This window comes from Dendrobates tinctorius, unplaced genomic scaffold (genome assembly GCF_039654945.1).
Source record: "Dendrobates tinctorius isolate UK_male_01 unplaced genomic scaffold, ASM3965494v1 ptg000116l, whole genome shotgun sequence".
Taxonomy (NCBI): domain Eukaryota; kingdom Metazoa; phylum Chordata; class Amphibia; order Anura; family Dendrobatidae; genus Dendrobates; species Dendrobates tinctorius.
In genome coordinates this window covers 21,697,370-21,722,684 of record NW_027361784.1, presented here as the reverse complement: position 1 = coordinate 21,722,684, position 25,315 = coordinate 21,697,370, and the positions used below count along the sequence as shown (strand labels likewise).

At 43.1% G+C, this 25,315-nt stretch overlaps 1 protein-coding gene across 13 annotated transcripts in view; it reads right to left on the bottom strand.

The window, feature by feature from the left end:
- Nucleotides 1-261: 261 nt before the first annotated feature.
- ENPP2 (ectonucleotide pyrophosphatase/phosphodiesterase 2) overlaps nucleotides 262-25,315 on the bottom strand; it is a 229,524-nt gene continuing 204,470 nt past the window's right edge. For 6 of the 13 annotated variants that reach the window (XM_073590244.1, XM_073590242.1, XM_073590250.1 and 3 more), the window contains 3 exons: nucleotides 12,191-12,344; nucleotides 7,049-7,099; nucleotides 262-856 (listed from right to left, as the gene is read on the bottom strand). In XM_073590244.1, the coding sequence (XP_073446345.1) occupies nucleotides 683-856; nucleotides 7,049-7,099; nucleotides 12,191-12,344 (379 nt within the window). In that variant the 3' untranslated portion in view covers nucleotides 262-682. The remainder of the gene's footprint in view (nucleotides 857-7,048; nucleotides 7,100-12,190; nucleotides 12,345-25,315) is intronic. The other 7 variants (XM_073590243.1, XM_073590247.1, XM_073590252.1 and 4 more) reach the window with 3 other exon arrangements.

The window sequence follows — 25,315 nt, the reverse complement described above, 5'->3', positions numbered from 1 at the left end:
GTGCCAGTAGATGCCCAGTAAAGACCAGACTGGAGCGGGGCTGCCCGGAGGCTTAGGCAACAACCTGGAGAGAATAATTATTTTTTTTCTACCTATGTTTTTTATGCTCTGTAGTCATGTATATTTGATTCATCTTGAATAAATTTGATGCAAATCTAAATTTCCTGGACAAACTTGAAGACATTTTTTAATCTTGTTTACAGATTCGTTTACACTACCTGACTCCCATGATGTAAAGTATGCAAAGGGGACAAATAGGCGTAAAAATGAATTTGTGTGGTTTATTATATGAGGTTCCATTAATCCATACAACATAAATATGTTTGGTCACAATTTCCAGTTAATATAAGTCACTTTACATATTCGGGAAAAAAATGTCTACAAATATATATCAGCGCTGCACTAGAAAAGTAAAAATTCCCAGTGCAAGAAGAAATTCTGCAGCACTATTAACAAGCTTAGTCTATGAGCCTATAGCTGCAGCCGTAAGATTTTCTAACACAGACATCTACAGAACGACATTACTGGACGAATGACATGTGCATGACACGAAGGATTAAAATACTAATATAGTTAAGTGTCCTGGTTTAAAAATTAATAAATACAAAACAAAAATAAAATAAAACCAATATAAAAATATACACCACTTGAAAGAGTAGCTGACATCTGCAAGCTGAGCGCATTAGATATCGCTCTCAAACGTATGCATGTGCGTTTTCAGGGACAGGATCTCCGTGTAGCTCCGGCTGGTCTTCCGATAGAAATCTAGTCCGGTGAGCTGCTCAATGTCTCGGACACGAGCAGTGTGCATCTTTAAGAGCTCCTCCACCCACTTGGATTCATCCTCAGAGTTCTGCTGGAGCAAAAATGAAAATGTCTGTCTGTTACAAATATTTAAAATGTCACATGACAAATGTTTTGCCGCAAAGCCAGTTTTCACATTAGCGTTTCCAGGAGCTGCGCACGGCCGCCGCTAAGCTCCGCCCCCTGCCGTACCTCCTCCGGTAGCTCCGCCTATGGGCGCATGACGCTGCATGCGACCTGCTTACCCTATTTTTAGCATTGGGTACGCAGGCCGTGTGCAGATATGCATTTGCTGGCGCATGCGCCCTTTTGACGGTGCGCCCCGGCCTTCGCCAAGCGCACAGTGTTGCATTTTGGTGCGCTCGGCGCACCGTCAAAAGGGTGCATGCGCCGGCAAACGCATATCTGTGCACGGCCTGCGTACCCAATGCTACCGGAGGAGGCACAGCAGGGGGCAGAGCTTAGCGGCGGCCGTGCGCAGCTCCAGGAAACGGTAATATGAAACCAGCCTTAGATGTCCGTGAATAGAACCATCATATACTACATTCTGAAGTTGAAAATGTGTTTAATGGAGTTGCACAGGTTATTGTGCTATATGGACTAAGACATCGCTGCATAATAGAGCAGCTGCAGGCAATCGTGCAGCTGTAGATGTAGAGGTCCAGCTGTCAGACACAGCCAGACTCCTCGAAAAGGGAAGGCGTTAAACAAGAACAGTGTACACAGCATGACTGCAGGGTGTAGGGAGGGAGCACAAGCTACTGGGTCCTAGGAGACTCTGTAACTGGGGTTAATACACCAGCCTCAGTTATAAGGGAAATCAGGTTAAGGGGGGGGTACCACGTGTAAAATAAATTAATAAAAAAAATAGATTAAAAAAAATAAAATAATCCGGAAATAGGCAAAAAAAAAAAAAGCCGGTTACTAGCCTGACTAAACTGGAAAAAAATAAAACACACAGTGAAAGATTTATAAAAAAAAAAAAAAAAAATAACCATTTTAAAAAGGGGAACAGATTGCATTTCATAGATCTATTGTGGTTTTAAAAATGGAAAAAAAAATGAAAACCAGACATTTCCCTTATTTTATGACATCAGCAAAAATAAAAAAAAAGTATGAAAATAAGATAAAAATTAAGTCACATCAAACAAAAAAAACATGCAAAAATTATTTGAATATCTGTAAAGAAATTGTTTTCTAGCTTTCTAAACTTTATAAAATTGCTCAAAAATGTGCCCAACAATGGGGGTAAAAGGCCAGGTCTTGAACTTGTTATGAATATTAGCTTGTTCCTAATAATGTTAGCACAAAAACTGTGCACTGTGAGCCTCATGGCTTGGGTGTCAATGACCGGGTAGCTGCACGCAGCCTTACATCACCAAGCACAATGCCGAGTGTCGGATGGTGTAAAGCAGCCACTACTGGACTCTGCAGAAAACTTGTGCTGTGCAGTGACGATCACACTTCTTTATCTAGCGTCTGATGGACGAGTCTGGGTCCGGTGAATGCCAGGAGAACATTGAATGCATTAGTCTCCTGTTCTGACCCAACTTTGGGACGCTCACAACTGGGCTTTACAAAACATGAACTGGTGTAATTCACTCCACATTTATCATTGAGGAATGATATTTGATTAACATGGAGTGGTGACGTTAAAGTGAGTACACTAAAGATGTGGTGCAAATTAGGCCATTTTTGGAAATATTGGTCAAAAGGGGCAGATTTATTAAAAAAAAAAAAAAGTCTTCAAGCCAATCACAGAGCAGCTTTCATTTCACAAGAGCGGTTTACAAAACAGAAACTGCTCGGTAATTGGTTGTTATGGGGTACAAAAACAAGGCCTTGCTTTTGTCATCTGTTAGAAGAGAATCCAGTGTTTATTGATAATAGCAACCAATCACAGAGCTGCTTTCATTTCATCAAAGCTGTTTACAAGACAAAAGCTTAACAGTGATTGGTTGTTATGGGCAACAAAGAATTTTCCCTTCAGCCAATTTTGATGAACAAGGCCTATAGTAACACAAAATATTCATTATTACATGTTAAAATTGTTCTGTCATATAATTCACAGTGATCAGTGACTACATATATATTTACCGTATTTTCACAGATTCACTGCAAATTACATGGCAAACATTTAAAAAGCAAAAATAAAATAAGTCATTCAGCTATGAGCATAAAAAGTTTTTTAAAAAAAAGTGCTTTTTGGAAGAAGGGGTGGGTAAAAAAAAAAACCCCAAAAAATGTAAAAACAAAAAAAACCTGAAAATTGTAGTAGACACATTACACGTACACACGCACAGTGGGGGAAAGTATTTGATCCCTTGCTGATTTTATAAGTTTGCCCACTGACAAAAATATGTTGATGATGAGGTTTGCGCACATGTCAGGAGGAATTTTGGTCCACTCCTCTTTGCAGATCATCTCTAAATCTTTAAGATTTTGAGGCTGTCGTTTGGCAACTCGGAACTTCAACTCCCTCCATAAGTTTTCTACGGGATTGAGGTCTGGAGACTGGCTAGGCCACTACATGATCTTAATGTGCTTATTTTTGAGCCACTCCTTTGTTGCCTTGGCTATATGTTTTGGGTCATTGTCTTGCTGGAAAGACCCAGCCACGACCCATTTTTAATGTCCTGGCGGAGAGAAGGAGGTTGTCACTCAGGATTTTATGGTACATGGCTCCATCCATTCTCCCATTGATGCAGTGAAGTAGTCCTGTGCCCTTAGCAAAGAAACACCCCCAAAACATAATGTTTCCACCTCCATGCTTGACAGTGGGGACGGTGTTCTTTGGGTCATAGGCAGCATTTCTCTTCCTCCAAACACGGCGAGTTCAGTTAATGCCAAAGAGCTCAATTCTTGTCTCATCTGACCACAGCACCTTCTCCCAATCACTCACAGAATCATCATTGGCAAACTTCAGACGGGCCTGCACATGTGTCTTCTTGAGCAGGGGAACCTTGCGGGCTCTGCAGGATTTTAAGCCTTTACGGCATAATGTGTTACCAATGGTTTTCTTAGTGATTGAGGTCCCAGCTGCCTTGAGATCATTAACAAGTTCCCCCCCCATGTAGTTTTAGGCCGATCCCTCACCTTCCTCATGATCAAGGATACCCCCACGAGGGGAGATTTTACATGTTGTCCCAGATCGATGTTGACTGAAAGTCATTTTGTATTTCTTCCATTTTCTTACTTTTACACCAACAGTTGTCTCTTCACCCAGCGACTTACTTACGGTTTTGTAGCCCATTCCAGCTTTGTGCAGGTCTATGATCTTGTCCTTGACATCCTTAGAAAGCTCTTTGGTCTTGCCCATGTTGTAGAAGTTAGAGTCTGACTGATTAATTGATTCTGTGGACAGGAGTCTTTTATAAAGGTGACTATGTAAGACAGCTGTCTTTAATGCATTTAACGAGTTGATTAGGAGAGTCTAACTGGTCTGTAGGAGCCAGAACTCTTAATGGTTAGTAGATGATCAAACACTTATTTCTCACTGCAAAATGCAAATAAATTCATATAATTTATACAATATGATTTTCTGGATTTTATTTTTGATATTCTCTCTCTCAATGTTAAAGTACACCTGTCACCTGTTTTGGCCACTATAAGATGCGGCTGCTGCCTTTCAGGGCTTATCTACAGCATTCTTTAATGCTGTAGATAAGCCACCAGTCCGAATCGGCCATTTTGGATCCAACTTTATTTTTTTCCAATGGGAAGAGGGTCATGTGACACATCAAACTTATTGAGAATTTCACAAGAAAAATAACACTGTGGAGGACGCTTGGCATTTGCCACAGACCACCAGGATTGGCAAATTCACCACTGGCACCCTGTGCTCTTCAAAGATGAAAGCAGCTTCACACTGAGCACATGCGACAGACGTGACAGAGGCTGGAGATGCTGTGGAGAGTGATCTGCTGCCTGCAACATCCTTCAGCATGACCGGTTTGGCAGGGAGTCAGTAATGGTGTGGGGTGGCATTTGTTTGGAGGGCTGCACGGTGTTGGGCTGTGAGCACAACCCCCATCTGTGGACGTCGGGCACTCAGACCATCCTCATGGAGTCGGTTTCTATCCGTTTGTGCAAACACATGTACATTTGTGGCCTGCTGGAGGTCATTTTGCAGGGCTCTGGCAGTGCTCCTTCTGTTCCTCCTTGCACAAAGTCGGATGTAATGGTCCTGTTGCTGGGTTGTTGCCCCCCTACGACCCCCTCCATGTCTCCTGGTGTACTGGCCTGGCCTGTCTCCTGGTAGCACCTTCAGCCTTTGGACACTACACTGATAGACACAGCAAACCTTCTTGCCACAGCTCGCATTGATGTGCCATCCTGGATGAGCTGCACTACCTGAGCCACTTGTGTGGTTTGTAGAGTCCGTCTCATGCTACCACGAGTGTGAAAGCACAACCAACATTCAAAAGTGACCAAAACATTAGCCAGAAACATTGGTACTGAGATATGGTCTCTGGTCCCCACCTGCAGAACCACTCCTTTATTGAGGGTGTCTTGATAATTGCCAATAATTCCCATCTGTTGTCTATTCCATTTGCACAACAGCATGTGAAATTGATTGTCAATCAGTGTTGCTTCCTAAGTGGACAGTTTGATTTCACAGAAGTTTGATTTACTTGGAATTATATTCTGTTTAAGTGTTCCCTTTATTTTTTGAGCAGAGTATATATATATATATATATATATATATATATATATATATATATATATATATATATATATATATATATATATATATATATATACACACATACACACACACACACACACACACACACGGAGTTAGTGATCATAATTAACAAGATTCTAGATGGCTGATTAAATACAGGCAAATGAGAAGTCAGAAACAAAAATGGATGCAACTAGAATGACAACTACATAGATAATTAAAAAAAAAAAAAGAAAAGCGTCTCTTGAGGGGTAACATTCAGATGGATTTGTAATTGCTGCCACAATAAGGGCCGGGATCACACATGCGAGGAACATGGCCACTGTCACTGGCACTAAGGAGCGGAGCGTGCGGCTCCTTATATTGCTATGCGGCAGCACACTCCGCTCCAGAGTGTCAGCGGCAGTGTCGGGTATTAACATTTGAGACTCGGCTGTATTCCCTGCATGTGTGATCCCGGCCTAACTGCAAGTCTGCTGGAGGTCAGGGTCAGTGTCGGCCTGGGGTGTCAAGGGCCCACCAGTAACAGTGACTTTGAGGGGCCACTTTTCACCTGCATATAAATATTACACTCCCCTCATTCACAAATGTCCTATATCTCTATATAATAATAAACTGGGTAGTTTGGATAATGAATGATGAGATGCTGCTTTTTTCTGTACGGAGTAAATCAAGTGAATTACTATCCATATAGTGGGGTTGGGGGCCCAGATCTGCACAGGGGCCCACCAGAGCATTCCCCTGTTACCCTGCGGGACAGTCCGAGCCTGGTCAGGGTATTAATCAGCTTGGTGAAGAGCTCAAACCTGGAGGAAAGCCATGGAGGGCTTCTGTGGGATCATAAAAACAATAGTGGAGGTTGGATTGCCCCGTAGGCCTGAGCTGTGGCATAAAAGTGAAGTCCTGGGTTGTATTGGACTGTGGCATAATTTTCCTGCATAAGTTCTCATGTTGGGGGTTTCCAAAAAATCTAAAGAATGGAAATCTGAAGAAGCATCAAGAATAAAGATAAAATGTACATTTGTCTACACCCAATGGCCCCATCCCATATGTCCATTACGGTCATAGATGTGTTTTGGTGTGAATGCTAGACAAACCGTGTCATCCAACAGAAAGCCCATTATACTTGTGAGAGCAATCCATCAATGCAGAGCGGTTTCCCATTAACGTGTCATATGTGTTTGTGTTTTAGTGCAGGAAGAACACATACTGAGCCACATGAAACACAAAACCACATGGAGGAAGTTGTAGACACGGAGACTTGCATGAGGACAGACCTAAAAATTAATCAACAGCAGTTTTCCACAGCCACAGTGAATTACTCCCCAGAGACTGTCCTTAGAGCAAAGACATCTGGTGCTGACAAACAGGAGAAGGGTTGACTGGTGAAGAACACAAGACGACAACAGATAAGAGTAAATTGCTCCATGCTGGAGGCACTGTTTGCTTACTCTATGGCGGTGGGTTTATTTTCCTCTTAGGTTGTTGAAATGTCATCTAAAGTTTAACTAAATTCAATCTTTATCATGAACAAGAAAGAGGAGGAAACATACTAACCAGCCCCTTTGACCTGACTTTAGAAGAGCTCTGGGGACCGGGCCTGGAAAACTACAAAAACACAAAAAAAAAAGCACAGTTTTCTGCTGAAAAGTTTGTCCTAATACTTTAAGAAATACAGATTTCGCATGCAATTGCACCAATAAGGGATACCTGTCAACTATTCCCCCCAACAAACATACTCACTCGGATGAGCACATGGAGAGAGGGGATAAGCTGCTGTCAGATAACTCTGGCAGGGCCTTAACTCTCCTGTGGGAACAAAGGAGTGGGCAGGCACGTCAACCCATCAGCAGGAACTTTTACCCCACTAAATGGTCACTGCTGCTTAATAGTACAGGGGTAACGTCCCTAAATAAATTCTAAGTACCACCGAAGAGCCATGAAGCAGTTCCTCTCACCCCAAACATTCACGATGGCCAGTCACTTTCTGGCTTGATTTAAAGTCCCTTAGCCAGGATATATATATCACAAGCCAACTCTAGAAGTATCCAGAGTGTGTACGGATAAACCCAAGGCCGGTGCACTGTACATGCACTTGATGACGGTGAAGCTGTCAGAGGAAAGCCAATGGAGTCCAAAAGTGGACAGTCTAGCAAGACCGTTTGGGAAATAGGAACCACCTTTTTGACTTTTGAATGGTAATTTGCACGTGGTGCTCTCTATGACCAAACTCCTCGTCTCCGATAAAGAGCACCAAAATTTGGAAATGATAGGGATATGTTTGGTCTGTTTGATGGTGTAAAAAGTTCTGGACAAAGTTTCCTTCAAAATCCAACATGCCTGTTCCATGTCTTCCTCAAAAGTTTTTTTTTTTAGACCTCCTATCTCCAAGTTTGGCCAACTTTTATCTAAATGTGTATGACCAGCTCTACTTTACATTGGACTTTCAACTCTTAGCTGATGAGAATCTATTTATTGTAAAATCTCAAATAAGATGATGATTTCTATCCTAATTGAGGAAGAAATTTATCAAAGTGCGAGTCGGGACACATGGAGAGATACATGTATAATACAGGTACAGTCATGGACAACAGCCTCTTTCACACTTCCGTTTTTGACCATCAGTCAATATCCGCCAGCTTTTGAAAAAAACAGATCCGCCATTTTTTTTTGCGGATCCGTTTTTTTCCCCATTGAGTTGCATTGCTGGTGGATCTTGACGGATGGCCATCCGTTGGATCCGTTTTTGTGAGGATCTGCCAAATTTTTTTCGTCGGCCGGCATGCCTGGACGGACCTTGCAACTTTTTTTTTTGTTGTTGGATCCGCATTTTCCATTGCGCATGCCCGGAGAAAGGAACTCGGGGAGAAAATTAACCCTGAAATCCTTTCTGGCGGAGGAAAAAAATTCTCTCTCTCTCTCTGCCAGCGGTTCCTTTAAATTTCCTCATTCTGCGGATCCGTCACAAAACTGATCCGGTGCCATCCGTTCACATCAGTTAGGAACGGATCCGCTTTTCCGCCTTTTTGGCGGATTTTAACTGACACAAAAAACTGAGGTGTGAAAGAGGCCTTAGAGACTGACACAAATTTTAGTTTTCACAAAGTTTGCTGCTTCACTGTTTTTAGTTTGGTTTTTTTTTCGGATTCTTCTCTGGTTACTGAAGTACAATTATCAGCATTTCATAAGTTTTTTTTTTTTTTTTTTTTTTTTTAACTTCTTTTGAAAAACACAGAAATTGTGATAAACCCCAAGAAGCTATTAAACAAGAATGGACGGACAGCACAGGATTTCTCCCAGAAGCCGATACCCAGCCACCAGGGCGAAGGGCAAAATTCATGAAGAGTAAGGGTCAACACTGTTTACATTAGCTTCATGTATTTATCAATAAACGTTTACAAAATTTATGAAAGGTTTATAATTGTACTTCAATAACCAAAGAAACATCGAATTAAAACGTTTAACAATATTCAAGCAGCAAACCTTGTAAAAAAATTAAAATTTGTCATTCCCAAAACTGTTAGCCATGACTATACATCTGAGAAGTAAACAAAAAAACAACCAAACAAACATCAAAACACATAGCATGAAGACACAAGAAACATGAATACATGGAAACAGATTAGGCATGGAGAGGAGAAGCAGAACACAAAACACAGAGTGAGCGTGTAGGTGTCCTTTTGCGTGCTTTTAGTACGAGGTCATTAAGAATTGTCACAAATTTGTCGTTAGTAAAGCCTACATTTCAGGCCATGCACCATTAGTTCATTTTGTAAGACGTGCCATTAGAATAATTCAGGTATCCACTACCTGCTGCATGTCCACACGAGTCTACAGTTATCCGTACATGTGACATCACTGACCCTGATCACCGCCCGGAAGTGAGCCAAGCCAGAATTATTCTGTATTATTTGCACCCCTCTGAATGCAATATTTTTTTCACAAAAATTAGCTTATTTATGGCGAGTACTATGTATTAGAAGGCATACTTGCCATCAGCGTCGGACTGGGGTGCCATGGGCCCACCAGTAACTGACTTTGGGGGGCCCATTTTTCACCTGCATACAAATATTGCATTACTCTCATTCACAAACCTATATCTCTATATGATAATATGCTGGATAGTTTTTCTGTACACAGTGAATCAAGTGGATTATACCAAGTACTGCCCAGAAAATGAGGCTGATCAGATCTGCACAGGGGCCCACCGGGGGATTTCCCTGTTTGCCCTATTGGCCAGTCAGTCCGGGCCTGCTTGCCATCACAGCCGGTACTTTCAGGGGGCTCCTCCCCCCCCGCAAAAAAAAGGGGGAGACCTACTAAACTCCCAATAGAAATGGCAAATCTCCCTGGTGCTGAAGTCTCCTGGAAGGCAGCACTTCCCAAATGTTTCCCGCAGTCTCGGCCCTGGTGTCCTGATTCATATTCTTGGGCAGGCACAGTGTGTAAAGCGGCATAATCTGGGAAAATTTAGTATTTATCATGCATTGCTTATATACCGCCTTCATATTGTGTGGCGCTTTACATACATTATTGTCACTGTCCGCATTGAGGCTTACAATCCAAGTTCCCTATCAGTATCGCTTTGGAGTGTAGTAGGAGAACCCAGAAGGAGGAAACCCACGTAAGCACGGGGAGAACATACAAACTCCTTGCAGATGTTGTCCTTGGTGGGTTTTGAACCCAGGACTCAAGCGGTAAAAAGCAACAGTGCTAGTCACTGATCACTGTGCTTGACAATATAGAACATATAGGGGCCTAGAATGGGTGTGAAATGAAGCTTTTCCTGCACAAAGGATTTTGTTTAAGACTAAAAATTTCAGAGAATATCCAGAGAAAAATGTATGAAAGCTGGCAAATCTGCTAGGAAAGGCACAATGGGTTGGGTAGCTTTCGTCAGGTCCATTTTACAACCACAATGGGCTGCGTGAATATATATATAGGGATCGCTAACCCACAGGTATGGAACACTACAATACATGGCTAAAGTATCAACATCAATTGCTTTGTAATTTTTTTTTTTTAATTTTCCTTACTTTCTTGGGCAATTGGATATTTTCTTAGGATCTGAAATTCATGGTATTAAAACAATGTTGCAAGGTTTTTTGCCTTGCGGAGAGTGACATGTCAAGCCTGACATGCCAAGGTGAGGAGACTTTGAAGCTGCAATGCTCCTCTGGGAAATATGCCAATTGTATCTTCAGAGAGGAAGAGGACTAGAACTCTAGTGCCACCTATAGGAAGTAGCGATCCTAAAAGTCAATGTCAGAGTCGATAGTGGCACTAGAGCTCTAGTCCTCTTCCTCTCTCAAGAGACAACCAACATTGTTGCAGTCACGCCCCACAGATGCAATATACAGGTCTTATTCCTATTTATTAACTTAGTCAAGAATATGACAGATTTTCACTGAAGTCATGTCTTGCTCGTAATATAGCAGTTGTGTTAACCAGCGACAAAACGGATACCGCTGAAAACCAAAACTGATCCAATGTGAGATGATGAGTGATGAGCAAAATCGGCATGCTTGGCTGCTAACCGAGAGACTTCCACGTGCTCAGATAATATTTTCGAGTCTCCGAGGCTGCATCATATGCAGAGATTTCCTGTTTGTTAGGCAATCCCTGAAGGTGTTGCGGTTGTCGAACAGCAGCGAGACATGCAGCCGCGGGGACTCGGACATATATTTTTCAAGCACAAACCAAAAAAGTCCACGTTTCTCAAGGAGCCACGGTAGGCGAAACGTACGATGGAGGGAGCTGGAGACACATTGAGCCACTTACCACGGGTATTTATGATCCTATTACATTTTCTATGCACTTTATATTGTTCATGGATTTCTTATGATCACAGCATTTACTCATGGCCCATGTGTTGACTATGTAATTATCTCCTTATATTACGGTAGATCATGGTATTGTACTATGTCCATTTGTTTGGTTTCCCTTTTATTGTGTAAATAAATAAAAATATTTTTAAGTCTTTACCTTCTTGGACTTTTTTGGTTTGTTCATATTTTTCTGAGAAGGTTATTATTGTCTTTCATGAATATCCATATATGCTATCTGAATGTTAAGTGAGTGATCCTCACTAGGTTGCTGGTATATTTTTCAAGCACGCCGAGATCACTCGGTTAGCACCCAAGCATGATCAGATAACACCATATCCCAGCACGTACGCTCATCACTAAGTCAACAACTTTGCCAAAACGGTTGCGCAATGCAAAGCTATAGTGTCGACATGCACAAGAGACGCATCAAAGTACAGTAATTTTTAGAAACTTTTAGCAATCAGAAATGCTGGTTAATTTACTGTTGCAAGCATTGTATGGCAAATATTAATTAGCAAAACGTTTCATTGTTAAGTTGCCCAACAGAAGCTAGATTTAGTAAGATTTTATAACCATGTTTTTGTTTTTTGTTTTTCCAAAGAAATCACTATGGTTTTAATTTGTGGAAATAAAAATAAAATAAATAACAGATCATCATGTGGGGGTATAAAAGGACCATTTTTATTATTATTATATATATATATATATATATATATATATTTTATTTAATTATATATGCATACAATTTATCTTTATTTTATTCTTTTAATTCAGTAGTGAATTTAGAAAAGTCTCCCTAAAATCATTTTCACAATCAAATGAGCACTAGGATTGTGCCGTTATAAACTTAAAAATATAGAGAGTGACTTACGCTGCAGCTTTCGTCGTTGTCGGGCCTGTGTGGGATGATAAATGAAGAGACGGACATCCTTCCATCACAGTTGTCTGCCGGCTGGTTAAAATCTAGACAGCTGGTTAGGATACAGAAGTAGTGTGTGGGGACTGGTATTGTTCCATCAACAAACCTGAATGAAGAAGGGAAAAAAAAAAAAAAAATACATCAAATAAAGGTCATCTTTTTGGTATCCATCTTCATCTTTTCAGAGGATTTGTTTAAAATGAATGTATTTGGGGCTCAAAATTAATTTGCAATTGGGTTTCATTAATAATGTTTGGCTTTTACAGGCTCATTGACATTTAACTTTGATGCGGCCTGTTGTCATAAAACAAAAAAAAAAAAAAAAAAGACAGAAAAAAAGGTTACTCTGCTGTCAGGCACATAGGATAAGCTCACTTTTTGATTCTGAGTTAATTGGAATCTGTCAGCAGGTTTGTGTTATTTAATCTGAGAGCAGCCTGATTTAGGGGCTGAGAGCCTACATTTCAGTGATGTGTCACTTACTAGTCTGTGTATTGCAGTTTCAATAAAATCAGAGTTTTAATCAGCAGATTATCACTACAGGACTAGGTGTCTTGTGCCTAGTCCAACCAGACCGATTGGCAGCTTTTTGTCAATATACACTGTACACAGAAAGCAGCCAATCAGTGGTGTGGGTGGGGTTATACACAGCTCAGCATTCAGAGCTCTGCTAGATCTGCAGCACAGAAAACAGTGATTGTTCCACAACTGCTGCACCCAGTAAACTAAGTGACGCATCGCAGGGATCAGGGTCTCTGCCACTACATCATGCTGCTGTCAGATTACATAGCAAACACCTGCTGCAGATTCCATTTAACTCATTCAGCCACATTGGACAAAGCAACAAAGAAGATAAAGAAGGCAAACAGTACAAAATGTTTAATGAAACCCAAATATAAAAAAATACTTTATTGCTCATACATGCAAGAAAAAAAAGCCCTAAAAAAGGTGGACACCCCCTTTAAGGGCTAATAGTGACATCAACAAATTTCATAATCGTACACAGACTTTAATATTGTCTATTCTCAGTGTGCCCATATCTAAGGTATCCATCTTGCTCAGAAGGGAACTAGAAAAAGCAGTGGATACTCATTTTAGTTTCAACAATTTTATTGAAATGAAAACATCACTTAACATGAAATACAATCACATTAGAGTACAAGGATCCCCTCGCAGGGGGAAATACATAGCAAGAAAAAGGCACTTAAAGTCATACGGTATCCTTGACTACAGAATCTTTGTTTAGAATATGTGTAGAAAGACAGTTATAACGCAACTAAGTTAAACTTAAAGGGATGGGAAGGGAAAGTGGGGAATTTAAAGTGAGTGTCGATAATACGAGATATACCAACGTGGGACACCAGTGTACCTGCTTTAGAGTCTCTGACTGTAGGGAGCCACTGCCATGCCAGTATATTAGATAAAGATATCATTTTGGAAAGGTCATCATCTCTATGTGCCTGAATCCAAGGATCCCAGATACCTTGAAAGTTTTCAAAAGAATCAGGTCTGATGGCTTCTATTTTCTCATATAACATTATCAGATTGACCCTTCTCCTCACCTTCGTAATTGAGAGCGTACTGGTTTTCCATCCGCTAGCTATGTGATTTCTTGTTGCCATAGCAATAAGGTCAACAAGACGGCAAGTCCTATTGTTAGCATTGATTGGTCTGTCCCCCAGCAGAAGAACCGACGGTGACAGAGGTAGCTTCCTACCCAAGATAGTATCAATTAATTTTACTACATCTTTCCACAGAGACTTCACTATCGGACATGTCCACCAAATATGGAGAGGGTCTCCGTCGTCAGTGCACCCTCTAAAACAGCTACCAGAAACCGAATGATAAATATTGTGCAGGAAGCTGGGTACATAGTGTGTTCTAAAAAACAATTTAAGAGAAGTCTCAGTAAGTGAAACTTGATTACTGCCCCTCATTATATTTTTATAACATCTGAAGCACCTTTGAGGTGTGAGGGAGATTCGTAGGTCTGCCTCCCACTGCTCCATAGTCCTCAATTTCAGGCCATCTCTAGGTTTGTTAAATATAGAATAAAGATGGGATATAAGGCCATTGCCAAGTGGGTCATATACAGTCATATGTAAAAGTTTGGGCACCCCTATTAATGTTAACCTTTTTTCTTTATAACAGTTTTGGTTTTTGCAACAGCTATTTCAGTTTCATATATCTAATAACTGATGGACTCAGTTATATTTCTGGATTCAAATGAGGTTTATTGTACTAACAGAAAATGTGCAATCTGCATTTAAACAAAATTTGACCGGTGCAAAAGTATAGGCACCCTTATCATTTTCTTGATTTGAACACTCCTAACTACTTTTTGCTGACTTCCTGAAGCACTAAATTGGTTTTGTAACCTCATTGAGCTTTGAACTTCATAGCCAGGTATATCAAATCATGAGAAAAGGTATTTAAGGTGGCCACTTGCAAGTAGTTCTCATATTTGATTCTCCTATGAAGAGTGGCATCATGGGCTCCTCAAAACAGCTCTCAAATGATCTGAAAACAAAGATTATTCAACATAGCTTTTCAGGGGAAGGATACAAAAAGTTGTCTCAGAGATTTAACCTGTCAGTTTCCACTGTGAGGAACATAGTAAGGAAATGGAAGAACACAGGTACAGTTCTTGTTAAGCCCAGAAGTGGCAGGCCAAGAAAAATATCAGAAAGGCGGAGAAGAATGGTGAGAACAGTCAAGGACAATCCACAGACCACTTCCAAAGACCTGCAGCATCATCTTGCTGCCGATGGTGTCACTGTGCATCGGTCAACAATACAGCGCACTTTGCACAAGGAGAAGCTGTATGGGAGAGTGATGCAAAAGAAGCCGTTTCTGCAAGCACGCCACAAACAGAGTCGCCTGAGGTATGCAAAAGTAAATTTGGACAAGCCAGTTACATTTTGGAAGAAGGTCCTGTGGACTGATGAAACAAAGATTGAGTTGTTTGGTCATATAAACCACCATGGTTACTTACCGGTAGCCGGTTTTTCCGGAACCCACGACAGCACCACATGAGAGAGGGATCCGCCCCGCCAGGACAGGAACCTACTGAAACATAAGGGGCGGCACCTCTCCCCCGCTTCAGTTGGATTACAGAGCACTTGAGAGGACTTTCCGGTTAGTTACATATTTATCCAACACCACATCACACAAATACACCCGACTATTGTGCACACCCAAACGGTGAAAAGGGGGGGGAATATACGGGTGCTGTCATGGGTTCCGGAAAAACCGGCTACCGGTAAGTAACCATGGTGGTTTTCCCTTCACCCATGACAGCACCACATGAGAGATTCTGGAGACTTCGAACACCTTAGGGAGGGACCACCGCTTGCAGCACCCTTCTACCAAAGGTCAAGTCAGCCGAGGAGGATAGATTTAGTCTATAGTGTCTAAAGAAAGTTGAGGGTGAGGCCCAGGTAGCTGCCTTACAAATTTGCTCTATTGATACCTCTGCTTTCTCAGCCCAGGAGGTCGCCACGGCTCTGGTGGAATGAGCCTTGATGCCGTCAGGAACCGGGACGCCACTAGCTGAATAGGCTACACTAATGGCCTCCCTAATCCATCGGGCAATAGTCCCCTTTGACACTCCATAACCTTTCCTAGCACCCTGGAAGGCTACAAATAGGGACTGGGACCTCCTCCACTGGCTGGTTATAGACATATACTCTACTAGGGTTCTTTTAACGTCTAGGCTATGAAATTTCTCCTCCCCTGGGTTTTTCGGATTCTCGCAAAAGGAAGGGAGGACAATTTCTTGGTTTCGGTGAAAGTTAGTTACTACTTTCGGCAAGTAAGCAGGGTCTGTTCTCATAACCACCCTATCCTGGTATATCTGGGTATATGGTGGGTTGACTGAAAGGGCCTGTAAGTCACTAACTCTACGTGCCGACGTTAGAGCTACCAAAATGATGGGTTTTAGGGTGAGATTTTTAGTTGAAATCTGCTGTATGGGTTCAAACGGCTCCTTCGTAAGGGATTCCAGTACCAGATTTAGATCCCATGGGGCTATTTTCGGTAAGGAAACTGGCCTAGATCTGTGGCAAGATTTTATGAACCTGGCTACCCATCTGTTTGCCGCTATATTGCAATTGTATAATGCACCCAGCGCTGAAACCTGTACCTTTAGGGTATTAACTGCCAGGCCTAGCTGTAGGCCTGCCTGCAAGAACTCCAAGATGGACTCGATTGGGGTTCTTGACCTAACGGTTTTCCCAGGAATTGAAGGAATTTCTTCCACGTCCTGCCATATATGTTGGTTGTTATTGGTTTTCTACTTTTCATTAGAGTAGTCACCAACCCCGGGGAAAACCCTTTATCTCTCAAAAGTGCCCTCTCAAATTCCACGCCGTCAGATGGAGCCCCTTGACTTGTTTGTGGAATATCGGCCCCTGAGCTAATAAATCTGGAATTTCTGGCAGTACCCACGGGTCCGAGAGAGACATCATTTGTAGTAGTGAAAACCACGGTCTTTTTGGCCAGAACGGGGCTATGAGGATTACTCTGGCTTGCTCGTCTCTTATCTTTTTTACCACTGCCGGGATTAACGCTACTGGGGGAAAGGCATAGCTCAGTTTGAACAGCCACGGGATTTGTAGAGCGTCTACTGCCCACGGGTTTTCCCCTGGGTTTAATGAGCAGAACCTCCTCACTTGCCGGTTGTTTTTGGTGGCAAAGAGGTCGATCACTGGCTGCCCCCATAACTGTACTATCCTCTGGAATATTACACGATTTAAGGCCCACTCTCCCTGTTTTAATTTGTTGCGGCTTAGAAAGTCGGCTTGAACATTTTCTGTCCCTTTGATGTGTAGGGCTGTTAGGGAGGTTAGATGTTGTTCTGCTTTGAGGAAGATTCTTTTGGCTTCGTCCATTAGGGAGTTTGACCTTGTCCCTCCCTGGTGGTTGACATACGCCACTGCCACCCTGTTGTCTGACATAATTCGGACGTTTTGACCCTGTAACATGGGAATGAATGCCTCTAGGGCTCTGTTTATTGCTCTTAACTCTCTTAAGTTGGAGGAAGCCTTCTGCTCTATGTGACCCCAGGACCCTTGGGCCATATGTTCTCTCAGGTGTGCCCCCCATCCCGAGGAGCTTGCGTCCGTCAATATTACATCGGACACGGGCCTGTGCCACAAAGTTCCCCCTGCTAAATTTGTGCCGTCTAGCCACCAAGTGAGAGAGTTTTTCACCCTTTCGGAAAGTTCCAGCTTCCCTTCTAAACGCCCTTTCAATCGTCTCTGGGCTGACAAGATTTCCGCCTGTAGTTGTCGGGTATGAAACTGTGCCCAGTTGACAGCCGGGATACAGGCTGTTAGCGTGCCCAACAGGGACATTGCCCTTCTTAGGGTCATGTGAGGATGCTGTATTGCCGTAAGGGTCATTTCTCTCACCTTCTCTAGTTTTTTCTCTGGCAAGAGACAAACTTGACGGTCGGAGTCCAAAACGAAACCTAGAAATGTTTGTTTCCTTAGGGGTTGAAGTTTTGATTTTTTTAAGTTTACCATCCAACCAAGTTCTTGCAGGGTCTCTGTTATTTTCTCTACCTGATGTGCGCAGTGATGTTCTGAATTGCCAATGACCAAAAAATCGTCCAAGTAAGGCACCATAATCACATTGTGAATTCGAAGGAAAGCTGTCATTTCCGCTATTACTTTTGTAAAAATCCTTGGCGCTATGGAGATGCCAAACGGAAGAGCTGCAAATTGAAAATGCCTGAGGTCGCCCTGGATGTATAGGGCTACCCTCAGGTATTTCTGGTATTCTTGGTGCATCGGGATATGGTAATAGGCATCCTTCAAATCTATTACGGCCATGAAGCAGTTGTGGTGTAACAGCTTTATGGCCGAAGTCACTGATTCCATTTTGAATGTTTGGTTCATAATCCATTGATTGAGGCGCCTGAGATTTATTATCGTTCTGAAGGAAAGGTTGGGTTTTTTTATTAGGAAGAGGGGAGAATAGAACCCCCTTCTCTCTTGATCTTTTGGGACCTCTATCAGAACTTGTTTCTCCAACAGTCCTAAGATTTCTGTTTCTATGGCTGATTGCTCTCCTGGTTCCTTTCTGACGGGGGTCACCACAAATGAAGCTCTTGGATGCTGGAAGAAGGGGATTTTTAGGCCTTTCTTTATAATGTTCAGAATCCAATTGTTGGCCGATATTTTCTCCCATTCTTGGGAAAAGAGCCTCAATCTTCCCCCCACAGGAGGGCTGGTGTCATTGCGGGGATTTTTTGACGGTTGAGGTAGTTCCCCCAAACATGAACCCTGGTTCTTTTTTCCTCTTGTCGTCCCACCTTTTCCGCTCTCCCGGGGGATGGCCTTGATTGAACCTTCCCCTCCGAAAGGGCGGTCTCCTCTGATCACCCATGAATCTGGGGAAGCCCTTCTTTTTATCACCGGCTTTTTCCAGGATGTCATCCAGGTTTTTTCCAAACAGGAACTGCCCATCACATGGTAACTAGCATAATTTCGCCTTAGATTGAATGTCCCCAGGGCAGCCTTTGAGCCATAACGCCCGTCTTGCGGCGTTCGATAGCCCCGCTGCTCTTGCCGTTAACCTCATCGAGTCAGCGGAGGTGTCAGCCAAGAAGGCGGCAGCTCCGTGTAGCAGGTACATTTCTCCTAATATTTTCTCTCTTGGTACTTTGGAGACTAATTTTTCTTCAAGTTGTTGCAACCAGACCATTAATGACCGGGCTGTGCAGGTGCCGGCTACTGCTGGTTTCAGACCCCCTGCCGCTGCCTCCCAAGTGTGCCTTAGGTATGAGTCCGCTTTTTTATCCAAGGGATCTCTCAAAACCCCTGAATCCTCCAGGGGCAGGGCCGACTTCTTGGAAGACCTAGACACTGCTGCGTCAATCTTTTGGACCTTGTCCAAGACGTCCGTGTCTTTAGCCTCAAAGGGGTATCTTCGCTTTGAAGAGGAGGGAAGGCTACCTGAGTTCTCCGGTTTCTTCCACTCTCTCTCGATTAGGGCCTGAACCTTGTCATTTACCGGAAAGGTACGCTTTTTCCTTTCTTGCAGGCCGCCAAACATTAAATCCTCCAGTGATCTCTCTACCTTCTCCTCCTGCAGGCCCATAGTGGACCTGATGGCTTTAAGGAGAGCGTCCGTATCTTCTACGGGAAAGCAAGGTCTGCCCCCCGTATCACTGTCTGAGGATGAAGATGACCCGTGCTCAACTTGATACTCCGAAGAGGAGGAGCCTGACGAGGAACTCGGGGAGGCTTTCCTACTCTTACTCTTCTTTTTTAATAATTTTTTAAGTGAGCCCTGTACCTCAGATTTTATTATCGATCTGAGGTTTGTTGCCAGGCTCGGCACCTCTTCAGCCATAGTCCGCTGGATACAGCTGACACATAAGTCCTTTGGGTAGTCTTTCGCTAAAGGGCTGTGGCATATGGCACATTCTCTATTTTTCTTTTTGCTTATGGCTTTTTTGCCTCCCTAATAAAATTAAAAAAAAACCAGACATAGGAAGGCCTATTATAATATTGTCTGACTTTCACAGAGATCACTCACCACCCAGGAAAGACTGATACCGGGCTCTGGGGCTGTGAAGGAGCGTGCGCTCTGCGCTCTTTTGACCTCGAGGAATCCCTCGATCGGTGACTTGGACGGCTGCTGCTTTTGCCGCTCGAGCGGCTCTTGCGACCAGAAGCTTGCGATGGGGGCAGAGACAATGGGGACGGTGAGCGATCCTCCTGAGACGCCATTGTCACCCCTGCAGCCGCTTCTGCTCCTTGTTTTATCGGTGAGCCCTCATTACCCCTCCCCCCAGCGACCGCCAGCCGCTTCTCCTGGCCGGCGTCGCGCCCGGCGCCATGACCGTCGCGTCCTGATGACGTCAGCGGTCGCGCTCCCAGAATCCTCTGCGCCGCTGACGTCAGACGCCGGTCTCCGCCCCCGGCTTCCCCTGCATGCAGGCGAAGGACGGGCGCGCGCAGGGGGAGGGTGGCACGGGGAGGACCTCCGAAGGGAGGACATCGGGACGTGCCCGCACGAACCCGGGGCCCGAATCAGGCAAAACCCCGGGGACTGCGCTACCAGCTGCCGACGGCCGGTGTCGCAGGTAAGCTAGCCCTGCAATTTTTACCCGCCGGGACGGCCCTGGGTCTTCATCCTGACAGGCACCGCCGCTGTCAGAGGGATTCCTTTCCAGGACAGGAACCCAACTGAAGCAGGGGAGAGGTGCCGCCCCTTATGTTTCAGTAGGTTCCTGTGATGGCGGGGCGGATCCCTCTCTCATGTGGTGCTGTCATGGGTGAAGGGAAAAAAGGCGTTATGCATGGAGGCTAAAAACACAGCATTCCAAGAAAACCACTTGCTACCCACAGTAAAATTTGGTGGAGGTTCCATCATGCTTTGGGGCTGTGTGGCCAATGCCGGCACCGGGAATCTTGTTAAAGTTGAGGGTCGCATGGATTCAACTTTAAAAGACATCAACAAACTGGAGCAAGTTCAGAAAAGAGCGACCAGAATGGTGACCGGTCTGCAAGCCCTGTCTTATGAGGAAAGGTTGCAGGATTTGGGAATGTTTAGTTTGCAAAAGAGAAGACTGAGAGGAGACTTAATAGCTGTCTACAAATATCTAAAGGGCTGTCACATTGTAGAAGGATCAACTTTATTCTCATTTGCACAAGGAAAGACTAGAAGCAATGGGATGAAACTGAATGGGAGGAGACACAGATTAGATATTAGAAAAAACTTTTTGACAGTTAGAGTGATCAATGAGTGGAACAGGCTGCCACAAGAAGTGGTGAGTTCTCCTTCAATGGAAGTCTTCAAACAGAGGCTGGACAGACATCTGACTGGGATGATTTAGCGAATCCTGCTTTGAGCAGGGGGTTGGACCAGATGGCCCAGGAGGTCCCTTCCAACTCTACGATTCTATGATTCTATAACTCAGTATCAGCAGATTCTTGACAATAATGTGCAAGAATCAGTGACGAAGTTGAAGTTACGCAGGGGATGGATATTTCAGCAAGACAATGATCCTAAGCACGGCTCCAAATCTACTCAGGCATTCATGCAGAGGAACAATTACAATGTTCTGGAATGGCCATCCCAGTCCCCAGACCTGAATATCATTGAACATCTGTGGGATGATTTGAAGCGGGCTGTCCATGCTCGGCGACCATCAAACTTAACTGAACTGGAATAGTTTTGTAAACAGGAATGGTCACAAATACCTTCATCCAGGAACTCATTATTAGCTACAGGAAGCGACTAGAGGCTGTTATTTTTGCAAAAGGAGGATCTACGAAATATTAATGTCACTTTTATGTTGAGGTGCCCATACTTTTGCACCGGTCAAATTTTGTTTAAATGCAGATTGCACATTTTCTGTTAGTACAATAAACCTCATTTGAATCCAGAAATATAACTGAGTCCATCAGTTATTAGATATATGAAACTGAAATAGCTGTTGCAAAAACCAAAATTGTTATAAAGAAAAAAGGTTAACATTAATAGGGGTGCCCAAACTTTTACATATGACTGTAGACATTTTAGTTCGTATGTTATAGGTTGTACGTTTGAGGAGCCAACCGTTCGGTTTTGCAGGAAATGAAAAATTTGTTCGAGTCGGAAAGTCTCAGACCTCGGGACTTGATATTTTGCGATGAACTCTTGTTTTGACATTAGTTTGAAGTGGGTAGTTAAATTTTGTAGCCTAATTAGCTTATTCTGCTGCCACCATACATGGTTTCGAGATGTAACTCCCGGTGGGAACATGGGATTATTAAACAGGTTCAGGAGAGGAGAGGGATGAGATTGCAACGCAAATTGGAACCTATTCGCGCTCCAGATTCGCAGGGAGTGAAAGGTATATAGCGAATGTAAAGCCAAATCTTTCGGTAAACGCCCCGTGGCCCAAATTAGGCTCTCTAAGGAGTAAGGTGCTATTTGAGAATTTTCTATTTGCGGCCAGATAGGTGTGTGTTGTTGCGCATTTACCCCTGCCAGCTGGGCGATCTGAGCTGCCCTTTAATAAAGGGTAAAGTTTGGTAGCGAGACTCCTCCCTGTCTTTTTTGTCTAAACAGAATTTGCTGGGAAATACGGGGCTTTTTATTGTTCCAGACAAAACATAGTATATGTGAGTGTATCATTTTGAATGTCTTTAGGGGTATTGAAATAGGCAAGGATCGGAACAGATATAGAAACTGAGGCAAGGTAACCATTTTAACCGAGTGCACCCTTCCCAAAAAGGAAAGAGATGGGGATGACCATTTTGACACAGATTGCGTTAGTTTTTGGAGGAGGGGAGCGTAATTATATTTAAATAGCGTGGACTTAGATAAAGTAAGGTTAATTCCTACGTATGTAATGTAATGCTTTGCATGTCGGAAGTGAAAGTTCTCTACTATTGAAGCTTGTTCGGCAGGAGGAGTGATCAGAAACATAATCTCTGATTTATCGATTTTGACCTTTAAGCCTGAGATTTCCTCAAAAGAATTAAGTGTATTTAAGAGATTCGGCAGGGATATATGGGGATTTGTCATGGTCAGAAGTAGGTCGTCGGCAAACAGACTGACCTTTTATTCATGTCTACCTATAGTTTGGCCTGTGATATCGGGGTGTAAACGGATCTTCTGCGCTAGTGGTTCCATCACTAGAGCGAATAGGGCTGGAGATAGGGGGCACCCTTGCCTGGTTCCTCTGCCGATAATTATTGGTTCTGGAGTGGTCGAGGGTAATTTTAAAATAGGCACCCGGAGTATTGTATAGAAGTTTAAGTGAGTCGATTAATTGTTGTGAAACCCCCATTTTGTGCAAGATATTAAACATATATGACCAAGTAACGGTGTCAAAAGCTTTCTCTATATCTAAAGCTAGCAAGGTTAAGGGGGTTTTACGTTTGTTGGCGTTATGTATAAGGTTTCGGTTTTTACGAATATTATCCGGGGCTTGTCTGGTTGGGATGAATCCAACCTGATCTTTGTGAATAAGACTAGGTAGGCATTTATTAATTCTATTGGCTATTATGGAGGAGAAAATCTTAAGATCCACGTTCAAAAGGGATATTGGCCTGTAATTTTTTATGAGCAATGGGTCTCTCCCTTGTTTTGGGATGACAGTGATATGCGCCGTATAGAATTCCGGCGGCATTGTTTGGCCTGTTAGCATATTATTGCAGTATTTTTGTATATGTTTTAACAAAATATTTGAAAATTTTTTATAATATAATGCGGTCAACCCATCGGGGCCTGGAGCCTTCCCAGTTTTAAGATGGTTTATAGTAGATGTGATTTCCTCTTCAGTGATGGGGGAATGTAATGTATCAGCGTAAGCCGGAGTTAGGGAAGGTAGTGGTACATTAGCTAGAAAATCATCCAATTTGGGCAATGAAAAATTTGTGCTATCAGTGTATAGTTTTTGATAATAAGTTTGGAATATTTTGTAAATTTTGTTCGGGTTAAAAGTAGTTTGGGATTGTTCATCTTTTATAGAGAAAATAGAGTTTAATCGCTCTGTTTTAATTTTCGAGCAAGCATTTGGTCCATTTTATTAGAGAACTGATAGAATGTCGCTTGCGTCCACCTGATTGCTCTTTCCGTACGAGTCGTTAGTAAAGTATTTAGCTGAAGTTTTAAGTCATAGATTCGCTTAGTTAAGTACAGAGAGGGGTGAGACTGATTGAACTTTATAAATTAGAAACCACCATTCTCGAGAGTCAATTGCTCCTTAAGACGATTCCTCTTTATTTGGGATGCTATCCTGATGAGTACACCAGTGATATATTTTTTATGAGCCATCCAAACATTTCCCATAGAGGTGTCAGGGGTGATATTAGAAAGGAAGAAGGCATTGAGCTCATGTTCGACCATTATTCGTGTTTGAGGGTCAGAAAGCAAGGATTCATTCAGTCTCCACGTATACAGACGTGCAGTTTCCACGCTTAATTTAAATACAGAGAGTACACTATCATGGTCGGACCAAGAGGAGAGGACATGTCTGGAATACATCAATGATGGTATGTTTTCTGAATTAGTTAGAATCCAGTCAATCCTGGAGTATGAATGGAAAGCTCTAGAAAAATAGGTATAACCTCTGGATTGTCCATGAGACTCTCTCCATGTATCAACCAGATGATGAACTTGCAAGATACCATCAAAGATAGTTTTTTCCCTCCTTGACATGTCAGGCCTCCCCTTATTAGAGCTGTCAAGGGTTGGGTTTATAGTCAGGTTAAAATCGCCCCCCCATATGATAGTGTCATAGGATATGGACCTTAAAGATCTTGCAATAGATTTAATTGCTTTCATTTGAAATGTTGGGGGTGCATAACAATTCACAAGACAGATTCGCCTCTCCTGGACCTTGCCCCAAAGGATTATGGATACTCATTTTAGAAGTGGCTATACACATTAGATAAATGGCGGCCGAAGGGCTAACATGTATGGAGGCCTCCTGACTCTCTTCCAACAGCAGATGCTTTGGGGAAAGAAGAATTGGGCATGTTTGACTTCTATATGCCTGATCCCTTGTTCCAGAGTGAGAAATGCAAGGCTGTAGGCCAGTGCGGGTCATAAGATCTGCTAGCACAGAGCGGCACAGCCATTGTATGCCCCCATATAGAGGTCACGAGTATGGAGATATTCTCCGCTCTCAGGTACCCAATAGAGTACACACAATTTTATGAAGCAAAATCAAATTTTATTGTACTTTGTTCAAGCACAGGTGTTGCCCCCTGTTTTAAGCTCAGGAATTTCATTTATACAGCTTCCCATGGCTGAGTGTCTGAACAGTCGGACTTCCATCCTGCTCTGCCCCCATCTACATCAAGGTCATCTTGACACAAGGCGAGGCTTTAAAGGGAATTTGTCACCTATTTTTTCGCATATAAGATGCAGCCACCGCCATCAGGGGGTTATCTACATCCCCCGATGTAACCTGAAAGAGAAGAAAAACGAGTTATATTATACTCACCGGGGGGGCGGTCCGGGTCCGGCACCTCCCATCTTCTAGCGATGATGTCCTCTTCTTTGCTTCCCGTCGCGACTCCAGCGCAGGCGTACTGCTCTGCACTGTTGAGGGCAGAGCAGAGT